Source organism: Patagioenas fasciata, chromosome 4, assembly GCF_037038585.1.
Source record: "Patagioenas fasciata isolate bPatFas1 chromosome 4, bPatFas1.hap1, whole genome shotgun sequence".
NCBI lineage: Eukaryota > Metazoa > Chordata > Aves > Columbiformes > Columbidae > Patagioenas > Patagioenas fasciata.
The window spans coordinates 54,892,230-54,910,909 of NC_092523.1; the positions used below are offsets into that span (position 1 = coordinate 54,892,230).

The 18,680-nt window shown below is 43.3% G+C and overlaps 2 protein-coding genes across 9 annotated transcripts in view; both read left to right on the top strand.

The window, feature by feature from the left end:
* The window catches only part of LOC136101007 (albumin), a 433,515-nt gene that overhangs the window by 249,642 nt on the left and 165,193 nt on the right, over nt 1-18,680 (top strand). The window lies entirely within an intron of this gene.
* The window catches only part of LOC136101208 (epigen), a 74,913-nt gene that overhangs the window by 46,446 nt on the left and 9,787 nt on the right, over nt 1-18,680 (top strand). For 5 of the 8 annotated variants that reach the window (XR_011738846.1, XM_065837131.2, XM_071807913.1 and 2 more), the window contains one exon: nt 18-1,638. Coding sequence is in view for 5 of the 8 variants with exons in the window: in XM_065837131.2 (XP_065693203.2) it covers nt 18-72 (55 nt within the window). In the remaining 3 variants the exon portion in view is untranslated. Of the gene's footprint in view, nt 1-17; nt 2,830-10,323; nt 10,491-11,470; nt 11,620-18,680 lie in introns of those variants that run through there. The other 3 variants (XR_011738844.1, XR_011738845.1, XM_071807912.1) reach the window with 3 other exon arrangements.

An 18,680-nucleotide genomic window follows, 5' to 3' on the forward strand; every position in this document is an offset into this window, starting at 1 on the left:
GATATTGTCTGTTTTAGATGCAGAAAACTGAAATCACCCTACAAAGTCTGCATGGGTGAGACAGCATTGTGAAGATCTGGCATTGGGACACTGACCAATTTGCCTGTAAATGAGAGGAAGTTCTGCTGGGAAGGCTGCTCTGCGCCATCTGGCAGGTACCCCAGCTTCAATGATTAGATGAAATAAAGGGAATAACGGGGAGTACATGAAGGAAACTCCTGCAGAACTGATGGGCTCCATTCACTTTTGAAGAAAAACCCTCTTTTCAGTAAATGTTGCTAGATGAACAGATCAGAACAGCTATTGATACTTTCAGCCCTCTCAACACTTTCCTGTGGCTGGTAGTTGTTAAGGGGAGGACTGATTCGTTTTAGCTGTTTTCAGTCATTTCAAACCTTAGTAGAGTGTTCTGCTCTAGCCTTTTCTGTCTTTTGTTGGGTTTTTGTGTGTTTTGGTTTTTTTCTTCTCTGGAGGAAATGTACAACCTGTCTCCCAATGGAGCTATATTCTGAACATCATATGCTGACAAGAAACCGTTTGGCTACTGATTTCATCATCTACTGCCTTTACATGTGAATAAACAGTCCTCTTCAAACACTGCTGGTATCTTCACTGTACTATGCAAAGTATAGGCTTCTGTTGTCATAATGGACAAAATCACCAAATGCTTTGAACTGAGGAAAATGGATGGTTCTCAGAGGCTTACTTAAACTTAGGAACAGAATCAGCAGTTCCTGGAAAAAACAGGCCATGACATCCCTGGACATGGCAACTTCCTTACTGTTTTCACAAGTAAAGGAATTGGAATCTTTCTCCAAATGGATTATTGAGTGTGTTCATGACAGAGAACCCTACTCTTCCATAACAACATAAAACAATTCATTAAACTCAAGGAACTTCAGGCAGAACATTATGTTGCTGCACCTGATTTCAGTTGCTTGAGAAGCTACACTTCAGTTTACCTCTGCCCAGGAAACAGACTCTCTTTATTCTGTTCGCACATTATGTGCACAATGTGACCACTCAAATAAGAAAAAAATAATGACTGGGATTTTTTTCCACCCTGGACAAACAGTTTGCATATCAGATGCTTGATTTTCTTTATCTTGTCTACGAAGAATCACAAAGGTAAAAAGATTTTGTTCAAGGAAAAGAGAAGAAAATTGCTTCTGGAGAAGATGGAACTAACTGTGACTTTTCACTGACAGTTGGAGTATTTGCCAATGATGATGAAACTGGAGATAGCTCTGAGAGGTTTTCATTTCAGCTGTTGCATGTTATAGGTGCCTCTGTTATGCTTAGTCACCTATGAGAAAAAGGCAGTTGGGTACTTTGTGATGTTATGGGGTGATACAGGCTCCTAAATTTAGGTGCCCTGCCAGAAAGCTCTATTTTTGTTGTGTGTTCATTTTCACAAAAGGTTGCATGTCTTTTGTTTCAAAAAGCCCTCTGTATTTGTGAGACTACAATGGTAATACTGAAATGTGTATGAAAGGCTGGGTTTTGAAAGAGTAAATGTACATTTGTCACTTGAATGGTCTGAAGTTCTGTGGGTTTCTCCCACAGGGCATTCTGATCAGCAGCTGAGTCATCTTGGCTCTCGATTTGATACCCTTCAATAAAACGACATGTCACACACTGGCTAGACTCCCTGTGCAACAGACTAGAGGAAGCAACATATGCATATGCAGAAAGGATTGTTGATGAGGAGCTGGATGGAGACAGCAGTGCATTCTTCTATGTGTTGACATGAGTGTTTTTTAAGAGGCACTGAACTGATTTTTCTGACTCTCTGAAGCCTTTTTGTTTTCTTCATCTCAAGTTACATCTTCAGATTTCCTTGTTGTTTGCTCCTTTCCATCTTTCTGGTATTTTCTTAGTAACCACTGAGAGACAGCTGCTGGTTGTCATGATTTTCAAGTCAGTTTTCAGTATCTGGCCTAACATCTTTTGTGTCACATTTATGCAGTGCGAGTGCAATTAGATGTGAATTAGATTCTGCACATCCACACACAGACACACAAAAACCACCCTTCATCCCTCATATACTGGACAGACTGATGTGAAATACCTATTAGAAATATGCATGTCATCAGGAAATACAGGTGAGAGGTCTTTCTCATCGAGCTCTGAGAAAATTTTAAGAGCTAGATAGGCCAAAGGATGAAAATCTGTCATGTGAGTGAATCTCCTCTGCACTGAGTTGTGTCTTCCTCCATGCACATTGTGAGTGCTGCATTCACTTCCAGAGGAAGAGGCATTGGAGAGGCTACGTCTTGCAGCAGATATGCACAGTAACGCAACTTGCTCTGGGTATACATGCAGTTGTTAAAGAAGTTCTAAGGGTGGGAATTTTAACAACTGGACTTCTGTTTGTCCAAAAAAAAAAAAGCTGTTAGGGAGAGGTGGACTTGGTTTTAACCATTTTCCTGTCCTTTTACTGACTTTTTTCATATCCTTTATATATCAGTGGCCAAGCAGGTGCCTTGCAGGATATGTAAGTGCTTCTTGAAAAGTATTTACTCATTGCAGTGAGGCACTGTGTACCTACAGAAACACACTGACTTTTTTTTTTTTTTCATGTTTGGTTAAACATAAGTGGAAAAAACGTTTATTTCAACACCACAATTCAGCAGGAAACTAAATAGTGAAATATTTGTTCTAGTTCATTTTCTGGTCCAAGGAAGCTTTGGAAGGGCTGCCAGTGAAAGTTTGCCAGTAGAAGAAGAGCTTGAGAGCGAAACATCGGATGAGTCTGTGCCATGCAAAATGTGACTTTGTGCAAGGGCAGAAGGAGAATAAAATGGAAAGACAATGATAGGAAAATGATGTCTTTGCTTTATTTTTTGATTTTTTTTTTTTTTTTTTTCCCAAGTGGTATTGAGGCTTCTAGAAGTGGGTCCCTCACCACCTGCACATTGCATGCCATTTATGCTGAAGCACAAGGTGGGAGTGGGCTGCCAGATTCCCAGTCTGGTGGCATCAATGCAGATGATGGCTTTCTCCATCAGTCTGCAGCATTTACAGACTGTAGTCCATGTGGGAGAAGAGTGTTGTCATTGCAGTTTCAAGGTATTTCTTCAGGCCCAAGCTGTGTTTGAGGGATCACGGCATGAGTTAATTGCACTGCTGTTTGACCCAGCTGAGGAAGCCTGTGTTGCCTCAGATTGCTTTGTGGAGTCAGCTGTGCTGAGGGCTGCCCTGATAAGTGACAGGTGTTACTGGGCTGGTATGGTGTGTTGCTACTTAAGGTGCTGAATTTCCTGCAAAACTGGCCTGTCAGAAGATCAGGATCATCTTTCCTGGCTCATTTATCAGGCTCAGACTCTTTCTGTAATTAAGAACATGGTATCTTCTTCTTTCTGTTAGCTGCATGTGCCAAAAACGGTCATTCAAGAGGAGACCGTGTGTTTCTGTGACTTTTGGGTAGCCCTGTACCAGCTTTGGGGCACTGGCTCAGCAGGGTCAAGACAGAGATGTTAAAGACTGGGACCTGCCTTTCCGAATGACAGAGCACTGGCCCTGCATGTGATGCTGGCTCCTGGAACCACACTGGCTTTTCCTCAAGCCTAGTTTGCCCTTAAGCCACTGAGCCCTCTCCCTGCTTCACTGGCAACTGCAGTCAACATGAGAGTGTACTTTGTTGCTAATGCTTTGCTGTGACTTCAATACCTCTCCTGCATTCAACACATATTTTCTATTGAAGTGTGTGGCTGGCCTGCAGTTTACCTCATCCCTGCAAGGTCCTTCTAAAAACAGTAGGTGCAAGCCTGTGTAAAAGATGACTGTCCTTGCAAAATATGACTTTTAATCTTGGAAGTAAGCATCACGAAGTGTATTGGTTGCTGATGTTCAGAGTATGTGGTGTCCCTGGGAGCAAGCAAAACTGTCTTGTCTGCCTGACAGGATATACTGTTGATTGACAATGGTGTCATAGCAAACCAATGCCTGCAGACAGTGCCAGGGCCGCCTGAAGAAGGTCTTGGAGATCTGATGGCAGGCAGGTAGGTAGGAGACAGTTTTCCCTCGGAGAAGGTTTTCTTTTATTCTTTATAACCAATAATATGTTTTGCATAATAACACATCAGGGTTTCTGGTCATTCCCACTTAATACAGCAACATAGCTTCTTCTGGTGCATTTTAAAAGAAAAAAAAATGATTTGTGCTCATGTGGCTAGCAGAATGCTAACTACCATACAGTGTAAGTATTGGGTTGTGTCCTAAAAACTAGCTGTGAAGCTGGTTGCTTGCTATTGACTTTGGACTTCATACAACAACCCCGCCCTGCCCCACCGAAAAAACCTCTAAAATTTTATAACTGTTATTCTTTACACCCATTATAGGTTTTATTTAATTTCTGTTCCATGAAATATACTGTAGTTGGAAAAGCATCTCACAAAGAGAAGGCTAACTTGGCAAAATGCTGGATTTAATCATTAAGTTTAGAATAGCTCCAATGACTCTTGAAGCTTGTGGTCCTGTGTGGCTTGGTCTTTGGAGCAACCCTATGCTTTGGGGATGATATAGTGTGGAGAACTAAGACAGGAAGGGATTAAAGTCCATGAAGGAGAGGCATCAAACCTGCTTTTAGTGCTGTAGGTGATAGACCAGTGAAATGCCTGTAGAGGTCCCTATTGTACTATAAATCCAGGAAATCAGCTGGGACTCCTTAACGACAGAGTTAACAAACAAACAAAAAAGTGCAGGTACTCATTAAAAGCTCAGTGTAAGTAGTCATTAATTATCATGACAGCAATAAAATCATGTGCTATGACTAGATTTGAGGCTGCTCCTACTCTCGCTGAATTAAATGGGAGGAAGAGCAGGCTTTGTAAGAAGCAGCTCTTAAGAAGATGAAGGAGGTGTCACAGCACAGCTGGTACCTCTGATTTGTGCAGAAGAGGAGAAGGTTTATTGTGGTATCACTTGGAGCACTGTTATGGCAGGCCTCCTTTGCTGGTTGTGCTGATGAGAAGAGTACCCTTTCATGGGGTTGTTTGGGGGTAAGAGATAGTTTTGGTTGAGAGCAGAGTTTGCCTTGGTATGCAATCCCATTGCCAGTGTTGGCAAGCAGGCCCCTAAATGAGAGGTGAAATTAGATAACCGTAGGAATAAGAGGTGAGTTCCTCTTTTCTGGATGAAACAATATGAGAGGCAACTGAGGCACAAAAAGAAGTTGTTACTTGATCTGAATTGCTCGAAGTTGGACATGGGCATAGACCCTGGCCTGTTCGCCTACCTGTCCACAACCTGGGTGACTCCTGTTTGCAGGCCAACATTTCATCCTTATATTTAAGGGAAACAGTAGAGGCCTAAGGCTTGGATAGAGAGCCAAGATGCTGTTTGCTGGATTTGGTGGACACCTCGTTAGTGTAAGGATAGAAATTGGTAGTGCTCTGCTGGGACTTTAAATTGTTCACAAAGAAAAAGGAAGACAACAAGTGGCACAAAAATAGATGAACGTAACATTCAGAGAACTCTGACATGGGGTTTTCGATGCAGCTGATTTTTTTTTTTTTTAAGATTAGTTATGGTCCACATCCTGCTTTTAATTCCATGTAGAAGCAATGGTTCACATTACCACATTGAGGCTGTCATATAGCTGGTCCAATTGCATTGTTAGGTTGGTCAAGTCAGGCAACTTAAAATTCTAATTTTATTTTTAATAAATAAAAACAAAAATGTCTTCGATATTTTTGTCTCGTGGACTAAATTAGGATAAAAATTGTTTTACATGCTCATTCTTTAGAGTAGTTCAAGAAGAGCAGAACTTGGGAATCAAGGCATCTTGCATAGGCATTTTTGGGAGTTTTCCTTCTGATTTCCCCCACACACCCCATTGTGGAAATAAGGCCACCTGTGAAATGGAGCTGTAGCTCTTGACTCAGTTTGTGAACTCATAAAACGGTCAGAGGTATCCAAATACAAGGTTTTGATTTAATGCCTACCATTAAGCCACTAAAATTCAACGTGACATTTTCATTAAAAATTGGTGTTTATCTTCTGAATGTTGGCAAGCAAGTTTTTTCCATGTCAAGATTCACTACTGACTTGTTTAAGCAATATTTTGCACTTAAGCAGAACTACAATTTTTTTGCAGTTTTGCACTTTAAGCAAAAATACAATTTGCTTTACTTAAAATACACAATTTTTGAATGTCAAGCTGTGTTTTCTGGTCATGCCTGACCAAAATGCAGCACTGGAGCTGTCTGATGGGTGACTGGCTGATGGAGAACCATCCCGAAGCAGCCAGTATGAGAAGGTTGCTCAGGCATAGTGTGTCTGGGAGCTTGGAGTTGAGTGCATGTACCTGCTGTGCAGGGACTAAAAGCCCCAAATTGCTCCTGGAAGCCCCGTCTTTGGTGTAGCTACTACTGTTTGCAAACTTATCAGTGGTATTCTTCACCTTCCCAAGACAAGGACCTGTGTTATGACTCAAGGATGTAAGTGTTAGAGCTGCATCACTGTCACTCCGTGAAATATGTTATGCTCTCTGCTTTTTGTGGTTTGTTGTTTGAGTTTTTCTTTTTTGTTTGGGGAGAGAAAGCAGCAAATTTAAATCCCAGGACCCTTCCCCTGCCTTAGATGTTCAAGACTGGAGTGCAAAGATGCATCTCTATAGCTCTGTCTGACAAATAGTACAACCAGGATTGAGACATGAGAAGAGAGGGCTGTGCTTTGCGTCTGACTAACTTTTGCAAAGATAATTTGTTTGACATCATTTCTATATGTAAGACTAAGTCTATTTATGTCACATTGTTATGGCAAGTGCCATGATGAACTGCATTTTATTGACTTCTGCTAGCCATTTGATGAAGCTGAGCAGCAGGTTTGAATATGAACACTGTTCCAGGAATCTGTCTTAATAGATACTAATTCAGAATTTAAAGGTTGTGGGGCAACAAATTGTCCTCACATGTGGCAGTGGCAGCTTTACGTAGCAGGGAGGACAAGCGTGCTTTGGTGCCTCTCCACTTTGCAAGCCAGTCAGCTCAGCAGCCGCCCATCAGGTGAATGAAGCAGGCTGAGATGAGTCACTGTCAGGCAGGGGACAGGGTCAGGGCACCTTAAGTTACGGGTCATCCCACGAAGCTAGAATGTGCACTATTTGGCTACTAGTTTTGTGCTTTTTCCCCTCTTTTCAAGGCTACAGCTTCACACGTGTTTATTGGGGGCATGCTGTTCAGACTGAGAAACACAAGAAGGACCCCAAAGTGGCCTTGTCTGTGTTTGTGATTTTTGGAAACTTAGCATCTAAAGTGTTCATTTGTTGGTCTTTGTAGCTCTGGCACAACACTTGTTGGACATGGGCAGCTTCATCTGCCTTCTGTTTGTAGCAGTGCAAGCTCTGAAGCTTGGCAAGCTGGCATTTATCATAGTTGTAGACACAGGCAGGGAAGGGAGAGGAGCTGCTGGCAAGGGTGAGAAGGCGAATGCAGCAGGTGGACTTCTGAATGGGACATTGTTTCTGCCCTGCACAGATGAACAGGACATGGGTACGTGCTGGTCTTAATCTTGGCTGCTTTCAGTGACTGTGGCATCACTAATGTCAGCAGTGTTAGCATCGATTTGTCAGTACTGAGGATTTCCCTTGCAATGGATGGCACGGTTCTAGAAGAAAAGCCAGCCTGTCTTAATGGTGGTTTTTTATTTTCAGCAAGGGATACAGTGGAATGCACAATTCCCACTTGATTAGGCAATAGAGCCAAATCTTTTTGTTTGACTTGTGGCTTCACAATGAGAGCAAATCCTTTGATACCTGATGGCTGTAACAGAGTGGTGGCTATGAAAACCTTCAAGTAGGAGTTTGTGCTAATTTCTCTTGCTGCCTTAATCTCAGAGTAGTGGTGAGATGCAGAGCTATGAATGTCAAGATAGGTGTGAACAAGAAGATGAAGGCAACCTGAGCCTACAAAATACGCTGTTCTTAATGAACCTGTAAAGTCACTTACTTCCAAACTGATCCGGTAAAACAAGTCAAAAGAAACACGATTGAGTCTTCCAAAGCAAAACAAAGTTCAAGACCCAGCTCCTTTGTTCCGCTGATGGCAGAATGAGATGTGTGGAAAGTCACAGGAGATGCTTATCTCACTGCAGCTGCCTCTGGTTCAGCTGCGTTCTTGTTTCCTGCTTATGGTTTTACAGCTGAGGAGCTTGTTTTAGCCCTTGTGTGAGGGTGAGCATATGCAGCTCGGCTTGCATAGCCTTAAACAACAGTTCTTACCTTTCCCTGCTGGATGTGTGGATCCCTGTTAAAAGAGCTGGCTTTGGTGGTGGTGTTGCAAACCCCTTTTCCGTAGCTTGTGGGCTGGTGATGTAAAGGATCTGATTTTGCCCTGGTTGCCTAGGAGGCAGAAAGTTATCCCAGTTACAGCAGTACCTGTAGCTCACTGTGACCTCCCATAATTGAGTATCACTTGTACAGTCTCCTGTGTTAAGGCATACTCTTCCTCATTTTCCAGTTAAGAGTAATTTTATAGCTCTAGCTGCCTGTGGATGGCCTTTGTGGTGTCTGCTACCACTTTCAGAGCAGTGCCCTTTCAGGCTGTTGGCGTTTATTGGAGTGAACCGGTACACAAATGCAAGCAGGACTCCGAAGGACCTGAAAGACTGAAAATTCTCTTGCCCTTTCCCCTTGTCTGGTTGATACTTCTCTTTACTTCTTTGGTGGCACATTCACAACTTCTCATGTGCAAATACATTTGAAACTTCTCCTCCCTCAGGTACTTCTCAGCCATCTCCTGAATTCCTTCTTCCATCACTAACTACTTTTTACATCAAGATTACAGCAGCAAAAAATGTTCTCTATGAGCTAGGTGCTCCCCTGTGCATGAAAAATGTGTGCAGGAGGCAAGACCCACCAGGAGTTTCTTCCTGATTGTTCCCAAGAAGAATGAGTGACACAGGCAAAGGGCATGACCTTGCAGTTCTCCCTAGTTTGACCTCCTCAGTTCATTTAGGCAGAGGGAAGATAGCTCTGTGTGAGTTACCACCATAAACTTAACCAGTGTGGTCTTGTAATTCAGGTACTATATTGAAACTACAGCCTGGAAAGCCTTTAAAGGGGTATTTATTTAAGACGATTCCAAGGAGGGTTAGTTTGATTACTTTTTAAACTATTAAGTATTTGCAAAATGTAGCAATTTAAGGCCTCCACTGAGGCTTTTCAAGGGAATTAATCATGAAGTAAGGATGTGTGATTTTCTCAATTAGCTCTGGCCTAATTCCAAGCCCTGATGCAGGCTATAGTAAAGCATCTGTTGACCTAAACGGACATAGACTTACACTACTTGCACTATCTAAGTCCTCAGATAATTAGGCATTTATGCCTCTTGAGTGCCATGGGATTCTTAAAAGTTCCCGTTTTTTTTTTGTAGTGTTCTCTTTAGTGAGAAGTACCATGAGATGCAAGACAACCAGGGTAAGAGATATAGGCCAACATGCTATTCAGTAACAACAACTCAAACACAAGCATGCTCTGAATATTACTAGAAGGTTGAAAAACCCTGGGTGGAGGAGAAAACTGGAGGCTACTTGACTATATTTGGACATGGAGTGAACAGAGCCTATTGAAATCATGGGTGGTCTTCCATCAGCTTCTTTAGGCTTTGGAGCAGGCTGTGAGTGGCTGTGATTCCAGTGACACAGGAGAATCTTGGGGCATTTGTCACATTTGGGCCAATTCTGTGTCTCGTGTTCACACAGGTGACGTAGCAGAACTAGCATTTCTGATTTTAAGCACAGGCTTGTGAAGTAACACCTGACAACAGGGACAATTAGACTTAACGTGGTTTTACGTTATTTTTATACCAGCTGTCCATCAGTTCTTCATGACTACCACAGGACTTCTGGAGACTGTGTGCGCTATCCACAATCTAAGTGAATTCCATCTTCTTTCCTTCAATACAAATAGTTGTGTCTATTTGTATTGAAAGAAAACATGATACATATATGAGCCAAATTCCCATTGTCTTCAAAACTTTTGAATAATTTTGTTTAAGAATGTGCATTGCTTTGTTATTTGCTAGTTCTGTCTTCAGCATTTTAGTTGTCTACTTCCATAGACAGAATTTCTGTTATGCTAATGATATTTTCTGTGATCATTGTCTAGCTGACATGGAACTATATAGTCAAATGTTGACAAAGGTGACCTGTGCGTATGATAGAAAATTGTTAACTTTAATGTGCATACCATACCTTGTGCTGATGCACAGCTGAGGCTCTGACTTAGATTTCAGGTGTTTTGGTAATGTTGAACAGCAAGTTTGTCTTTTATTTCCCATAAAAACTTCTTTGTTAACCAAGAATCTCATGTTCACACAGATCAGTACGCATGCAGAAAGCCCTGAAGACATCCCATTATCCTTGAAGGAGCTCAATTAGAAAATAAAAAATAAATGCAAACAAACAAAAAAACCCAAACCAAACAACAACAACAATGAAAAAACCAGAACCCAGCTGTGACGGGGGGAGTGTCCCTCCTGAGGCCGGTATGAGTCTGTGGAGTGTGGGGTGATGCACGGTCTGTACGCAAGAAGATGCAGATCAGGGCCTGCGTGTGAAAAGTCTCTCAGCAGACCGTGGCTGTGAGCGTTTTGTACCTGTGTTAGACTGGTTACAGCCTTTGGTGACTGTGGGGTGGCTTGGCCTGGTTAGGGTGCAGGAGCTCTGTGCTCTTACGTCTAAAGATAGTGTTAAGGTATGAAGGTTAAAACAGCACAGACTGAATCACGCTCAACAAAGGGACACAGGGTGCTGTACATCCAAGAGCATGTGGAGAAGTTCTGGAGTTCATAGGGAAGAGCTTTCAGGGACTGCTTCTGATTAATAACAAGTAATTACTGACTGCAAAGGTAAAACCTCTTCTGTTTCTGGACAGTGGGGAAGTTAATGGTACTGAGAGGTTTTTCTTCATATTCTGCACAAAATCTTTAGTGCAATTCTTTCCACAAATTAAATTCCCCCAAGGCTTGTGGTCCCGTGCAGAATGCAAAATGATCACTTTATAGAAATCACATGTAATTGGTATTCTGTGTGATTTACCACAAGTAACTGTCAAAGAAATCCAGGCAAAGGTTTCCATATACCACAAGGAATTAAATGGTACAAAATAAGCTTCCATCTGTTTCAGAAAGCCTGTTGTTTTAGAAGCTTGAGCTCAAACATGAGTCCATCTCAAATTGCAAACCTTCTAAATCTCCTGTCTCTTTTGTAAAACAACAAGCTACCTGGGTAGAAACATGAGCTAAAAGTTTCTTCAGCCCGTGCTACGGGTGAGGAAGCAGCAAGGGGAAAAACATCACAGGTTGATTCCCTGGGACCATTATGCACAGGATCTGACTTGTCCCAACATGCAGAGTAAATAGTCCCAAGGGACCAAGTGGTTGTCACACTTGAATATAATGATCAGACAGTTTTGCCACTGTCAAATCTTTCTCCTTCTCAGCTTTAAATTTTTGTTGTCCCACAGCTTGGATCGGAGCTGTACCATCAGGAGAAGGAGTCTGTGAGGCAGCCAGCACTACTCCAGCTCACAGTCCACAAGAGGAAGCGATTTGTGAGGAGGACAGGAGTCTGGATCACAGGAGGTACAAGTCTCTGACTCCACATGTGCATTGGGTAAGTTGCACGCGATGAGCGTGCGTCAGTGCTACCATCAGAGAAGTGTCGAAATAGCTACAGGGATGCCATGAGGATAGAAGTATGACAGACTGTAAAGTACTTCTTAGATGCTGGGGGATGGTAAACCAATAATTAGTCCTTAAGTAACACTTTGCAGGCAGCAAACATTTCAGCAACTGGCTGGAATTACACAGGGGACTCCCCTGGCCCATCGCACTGCAGAGAAAGTGAATGCTTCTCTGTCTCTTCCTTTGCTTTTGCTGCTTGCCTCCTTTAGCCCTGCCATCCATAAACAGCTGAGGAGAGTTTCGGGTGTTACTGATTTTTAATAAAGTGGTTTTAGGAATGTTTTACTTCTCTGTAGCTCTCATAACACACTAATAGAGGTTTTTGGCAAGAGGAGTAAAGCAAATTGCTCCCACCCTCTCTTAGCATGTGGTAAGCAGTGTCTATCCTGGCAGCCATGTGACTGAAAGTCTGAATGTAGCACAGCACCTGGTAAACTGGGAATGTCCTTGTGCAACAAACACCCAGGCACCTGTGTCCAGTACAGAAGCACAACCCTCTGCCATCTCAGGCTCACTTTGCCCCTGATCACTGCCACCTCATGTAGTTCTTTGGAGCCACTTATTTTTGAGCTGATGGGGAATGTTCTGTCATTGGGGTTGCACATCCTTGCACCATTTGCTTTGTTTTCGATGGCATGCATCAGACTTTCAGGCACTATCGAACAGAGACATTTATATTTATCTGCCTACCTCGTGAGGGAAAGGTAAGCAATTTTTATGCTTTAAGTGCCTCTCATATCTCACCAAGGGCATTTAGTTAGCTCGTTCCTTAGCTGTAGATAAACTTGTAGTGGGTGTAAGCTCCAGTTTCCTCCTGCTTTATCTGCAAAGCAATCTGTGAAGCCCAGCTGAGTTCATAGTACAGTACGCAGTGATTTACTTTAGGACAAGTGATGTCAGGACATCAGACCACTGCCTTTTCCTCACTGTTTTAAGTTAAAGAGTTTAAGGTCAGTTCACTTACAGCAAACTCCTTTTTCAGATGCAGTTCTCTGTGTTCAAGTGGTGCTAATGATGGGTTAGGGGTATGAAAAGCGGTCCCAAGATTTCCCACTTTTGATGGCAGCAGGAATGATACCAGAGCAGTCTGTGTCACCACACTGGTACAGCCAAGGCAGCTCTTACAGCCAGAGCTGCTCTCAGAGGTTCAGAATATGTCAGGAATGGTCTTTCTTCTGCCCTCCCCCTCCTCTCACCCAAGTGACTGATGTGAGAGCAGAAGAGAAGAAAATGGGGTCCTGTCTGAGAAGGTTTTGGTGCTTTCAGCACCACTAAAGTTATTCTAGGAATCAGACTGATGCAAGACAAATGCTCTATCTTTTTCTTGTTTGTGACACAGCATGTGACTCATGTCCTTTTTACCAAAGTCTGGGGGAAGTGTGTGTGCAGGGCAAGGTGAGATGCAGAATGAGAAGACCAGGAAATGTAGGAAAGCTTATCTCAGTCTCCCTGGAGTTTTGTGCAGGATGAACAAGACTTGCAAATCTAGTCCATTTTTCTGAGACATACTGAGGACTGCTGGGAAGAAAAATAATTACAAGACCACTAGGTGCCAGGCAATCTTGACTTTATGCACTGCCATCCTACCCACTTGCTCCTCAGAACTGTGATCAGACAAAGCAGCAAATGAAGGTGATGGCCGTAAGGGATTCAACCAGAAGATTGTAGAGGATAGAAATGTGCTGGTGACAAAGACAACATGGTTAAAATGAGCTATGCATCCAGCATTCAGCTGAGAGCAAAGGAAAAAGAAAAGCTGTCTTCCAGAGTGGGCCCAGCTAACCAACACAGATTGCTACATGCTGAGCATGCTGCTAGAGGAATGGGACTGCTCTGTGAATGAAGAGCTCACGAAGCTGGGGAAGATGATACAGCTGCGATCCAGGGACGGAGACATAGCTAAGGGGATGTTGTGCCCTTCCAGAGAAGCCAGGGCACTAAGCTGTGCCCTATTCACCTTCAGAACTATCTTTGGCAAGGACAGTAAGCCGAACTGGATCAGACAGAAAGCTTTTACTGCGGTGCACAACTTGACTATTTCTGCGTGGGTGAGAGTGTCTTGGGTGGGAGACCATAGAGGTTTTCTGGTCAAAGGACAGAGAGAGGGATGTGGGAGCTGGGGTAAACTAGCTTGGCTCAGAGAAGCATTTAAATTCTTGGGGACAGTGTCAGGATCTGTGTGAAGTGCAGACCCCAGGGCTTTACCAATAAATAGCTCTGACTTCAAAGGACACCAGGTAGGCGAGATGAGATCTTTTTTACATGCATTGTGTGTGGAGATGGTAACAACAGACATTCTTACAAGGATTCCCTCACCTGCCCAAGTAGTATTTAAGTTTGGATCAACTATTATTTCTTGAATGCTTTACTGGCATCTGACCTTATGCTAGCACACCTGTAGCCTGGAGTTATAGTTCTTTAAAGCACTTGTTTTGGAGCTAAGGGTGTACTGTCAGACTACTTTGTAACAGTCCACTCCCATTAATGGGCTATTCACATTTGGATTAGGAATGATACAATTTTGTGTTTCTATTTTTCCCACACCAAGGGTTCTTACTGTTGTTCCGCTCTTAGCTTCCAAGCTGGAGCTTCCCTCCTCATGAAGGCACCTAGCACTAGTTACCCAGTCAGTTCAACCCATGCCAGTGAAGGTAGGCATGTGTGGCTTTCAATACAGTATTTAGCTGAGAAGGAAATGTCGGCCTCTATCTAACTCTGCTGAGAGGATATGTTTTGAGGTGGACTGCTAAAACATGAGAGGTTAGTGTTACAACTTCTCTTTGAAAGGTATTCTTAAATTTATTGGAGAAAATTTACAGGATTATGTACAGATATCTAACTGATAACCATCAGAACACCCTATTTTGCAACACCAAAGGAATTCACAAGAAAATTTCAGAGAGATTTTTCTGTGTGCATGTGTCTGCAAGTACATGTGTGTGTCACAGTCTTCATACAGCTGGAGAGGAAGTTTATATGCAAGGGAAAAAATACTTCAAACCTACCTCTAGGTAAGATGTAGTGTAATTCCCTTACTTTCTCTACCTGAATGAGAACCACATCATGTAAGCTTATGGAAAATTATCACAACAATCATGTATTATTTCTTTGATTTATAGTTTCCTGGGAAATGTTCAAAAGATGTATCAACACCACAAACAATTTGTAGAAGCCATGAAGTAGAAGCATTGGCACGTACAATTAGAGGCAATACTTGTGTTTAGTAACAGTTGTGCAATGTTACCAGTGAAGTTTTGGTAGAGAGAGATTTATTGCAGATGGGCATATATCAAACTGGTCTATTGTGAGCTTGCAAATACAGCTGAGGGATTTCTAACAGGATATTTACAAATTGTTAAATATCCTGTTTACAAAAATCATGTAAACAATTGAAGGCCATTGCCCAAAGGCTCCAATGTTGTTTAAATCTACGTAAAAGACAATTCCAACATTTGCAATGCAGTCAGCACCTCTGATACATGACATGGTAATCAGAGTTGCCCCAATGTAATCAAATACACGCAGCAGTGTGCAGCGTGTTGCATAAGAATGCTCTAGGAGAGAGGGGAAAGAGACCTCTTTTTTCATTTAGTTAACCTACGCGCCATTTAAAGTGGTTGATTTGGAAAAATGGGGAATTAGCTTTTTGTACAGCAGCCCTTCCTGGAAATCTCTCTCCTGGTTTGCAAAGGGGAATGTCACAAGAACAAAACAGGAGGAAGGGTTGGGGAAAATGAGATGGAGACAAAAGATCGGGGCTGTGTTCTGCATGGACTTTCACGTCTGGCATGTTTCACCTAAGACAGGCCATCTCCTGGTCTAACTTAGTGGTCCATGTTTCAGTTGATGTCAGGTTGCTTGTGCGCATGGCTTTGGCAGGGTAGATCAGTCTGGATGTGGAGCTGGAACATGCGTGTTATGTCTGAAGGGATGACCTCTGCTGTAGGCATACTGCAAGTTGGTGGCCAAAAGTGTCTCATCCTGAGCAACTAATGTGCATCCTCTATTCATACTCTTACAAAAAAGTAGCTTTCGGGGATACCTATTTTCTTTGAATGTCCTGTAAAGAGAGACTCTTGTTATTGAGAAGTTTACCTCAGAGACCTAACTTGTGTTTGACAGCTTTGGCTAATTGACCCTTATCTACAGCCCTTGTTTTCATGGATGAAGGACAGAGACCCTGGCTGCAGGAGCACTGATCAGGAGCTGCCAGCCCTAGCTTAATGCTGTTCTTAATTTAATAACTGCCGCTAGTCTAAATAAACCCAGGCATTGCCTTTGTCCTGTCTCACTTGATTTACATGCATGTGCTCTGAGTGTCATAAAGGAAATCTCCTGCATCTCTTATATAGCATCAATCTGCAGGAATGAGGATGTGTAGATAACACACAGAGGAGTTATCCACAGAAGTGTCACAGCCAGCCTGCCAGCACCTCTCCCTCAGGACATCAAGTTGCAGGTTCTTCTCCTTGTCCCATCTTCCATGCACACACCAGGTGACCAGCACCCTCCCTACCTGCAGGTGGAGAGTTGGAGATGAGTTCCTGAGGGGTAGACCTAGGCCTTTGCTCGCCTTGGGTAAACCCACAGCTCATTGCTGAGAGTGCAGAGAATCATGCAGGGGCTAAACACATTATATTTTGTTTTGCTTTTTAATCAGGAAGGAATCTAGGCTGTACTCCCAAGATGGGTTGGGGAATCAACCAGCTCTGACCAGAAATCTGGGGTCTGTCTCCCTTTTCTGGTGACTGATAGCAGCCAGACCTGCATGTAGGGGAGGAAAAAACAGTGTTGCAGGTAGATGGTTTCCACATGTGCTGGAGCTATCGCTGCCCTTCTCTGGCCCACAGAGGCCTGCAGTCTTTCCACAGAGCTCCCTGTAGGTACCCCATCCTGTGGCCAAGCTAGCTAATCTTGTTCTTCAGTCTGTGACCTGGGGACTGTCCCTAGGGAGGCTGGATACTTGAGGTAATGTTCAGACCACAGATGGGAGGAGAAGGTGACTAGAAGATGACTTCAGCTCATCCTGGTCATTCCCAAACCAAACCCCAGAGGTTCTGCGAGTTAGTGGTACTGACTTCATGGGAGATCAAAGAATATGGAGTTCCATAGCAGGCTGGGACCACACAGGAAACATACAGAATGAGGACATCTTGTTGAGTGTTGTGACCCCAAAGTATTGCTGAAGCAGCTGCTTTCCCTTCTAGCTACATCTCAACAGACAGAGAGCATGACATGAACAGCCTGACTGCAAGCTAATGCAAGCTGCAGGGAATGCCATGGCTTATTTTTGCACAAGTTGTAGGGGAGCTTCATTGTGGACCACAGTGTCCTAGTTTGAAATAAGACTCTAGTGATGAACTAGGCACCCATGTTTATAGGTTCCCTGGGACAGACTGTCTCATCACCTCTGTATGACAACAGCCAGCACAATAAAGGCCTGATCCTGAATGCCTTTTTTTTGGTCACTTCAGTAATAGTAATGATTAACAGTAATTATAAGAACAGTAATGGGAGTGTCCCATAATGCTAGTGGATGGGGGAATTCCACTAAGTGCATCTGCTCCCATGCCCAGTGCTAGTTACCAGGCCAAACAAATACACCATGGACCCATGCCTCTTTCCTAGATCCAGCTTCTGGAACGTGTGCTGGCTAGGCTGGTTTCAGGTGAATTGTTGTTTACTCCATCATCCCTAATGACACATTCCTCATGTCAAGGGTGCCCCAGCTCCCCATGCACATGGCTGGCATGCAGGTGACAGTCACCACTGAATGGCAGCCAAAATGTGGAGTATGCAGACTCCTGCCAAGCACAAGAGCTCTGAGGCTGGGAAATAGCCTGCACATCAACCTTTCTTTCTGTGCTTGACGTGCTTTCAGTCCCTTACTCCCTGCAGCAATGAAAGGGGAGAAATATGTTTGTTGAAGGAATTGAGGCCATTGTGGCCAAGGCCGATATAACCACTCAGCTGATTGCTGAAGTTCCTAATGCAGTGAGTGAAAGGGCAGGGGGCTCTGCTTATCACTTGTGTGCATCACATATTGTTTAGGTTTTAGTGCAGACCTTAGATGCTGGTCTTGCTCCAGTCCAAGGCAGGTGTTTCCTTCTCTCTGATGATGGCCCTAATATACAGTGTCTTCCTCTTATCTTCCCCATGCTAACATCAGCTGTCCAGGTGGAAGATACAGGAGAGGGACAGAAAATAGTGGTGGAGAGCCCACAGTTGGGGCTGCCTGCTGTGGTGAAAGCCTCACAGGAGCTGGTGAGTGCCTGCTGAGTCACAGCAATCCCTGTAGTGGTGGCTTTTGCTGTCCTTTCACTGTCCTGAGATGGATGTCACTCTCAGGGCAGAGCTATTGAGTGGATGTACCACACAGTCAGCCCCCAGCAACATGCTTTCACATAATTATTTCAGTTATATCGGCTACCGGACAGGGGTCTAAATGCTGCACCCATGTCTGTATCTGGTGAACCTTCATAGAGAGCAGTTATCATATTTGTATGTGTTCTGTCTCCCAGTGGTTAACTCTCATCTTCCTGGAGAATGAAAAATACTGTTGAAGAGATTAGTTTATGAACTTGAAAAAGGTGCTGATGGACAGAACAGCACATAGGACTGGTGAGTAAGGGGCTGGTGTTCTTCTCCCAGCTCGCTTACAACCTGCTACATATTGTGGGGAATCCACATTTCTTCTGCCTTGGTCTATCTCCTATTCTTAACAAATCACTTGGAGTGAGGAGAAACAGTTACTAGATATATCAGCAGTCATATGGGAGGGACTTGGTTTGATAACACCCTTTACAAGGGTACAAATAAAATGCTTGCACACGTTTGTTTAACAACAGATAAAGGCAAAACCCATGAAAAGACTCCACAAATGGAAAAAGCTACAAACCCCTTGGAGGTTAAGAAATTACTCTGCATGGAACACTGAGCTGTAATTAGGAAAGGGAAAACACCAACTGAGCATTATGAAGCTCTTACTAC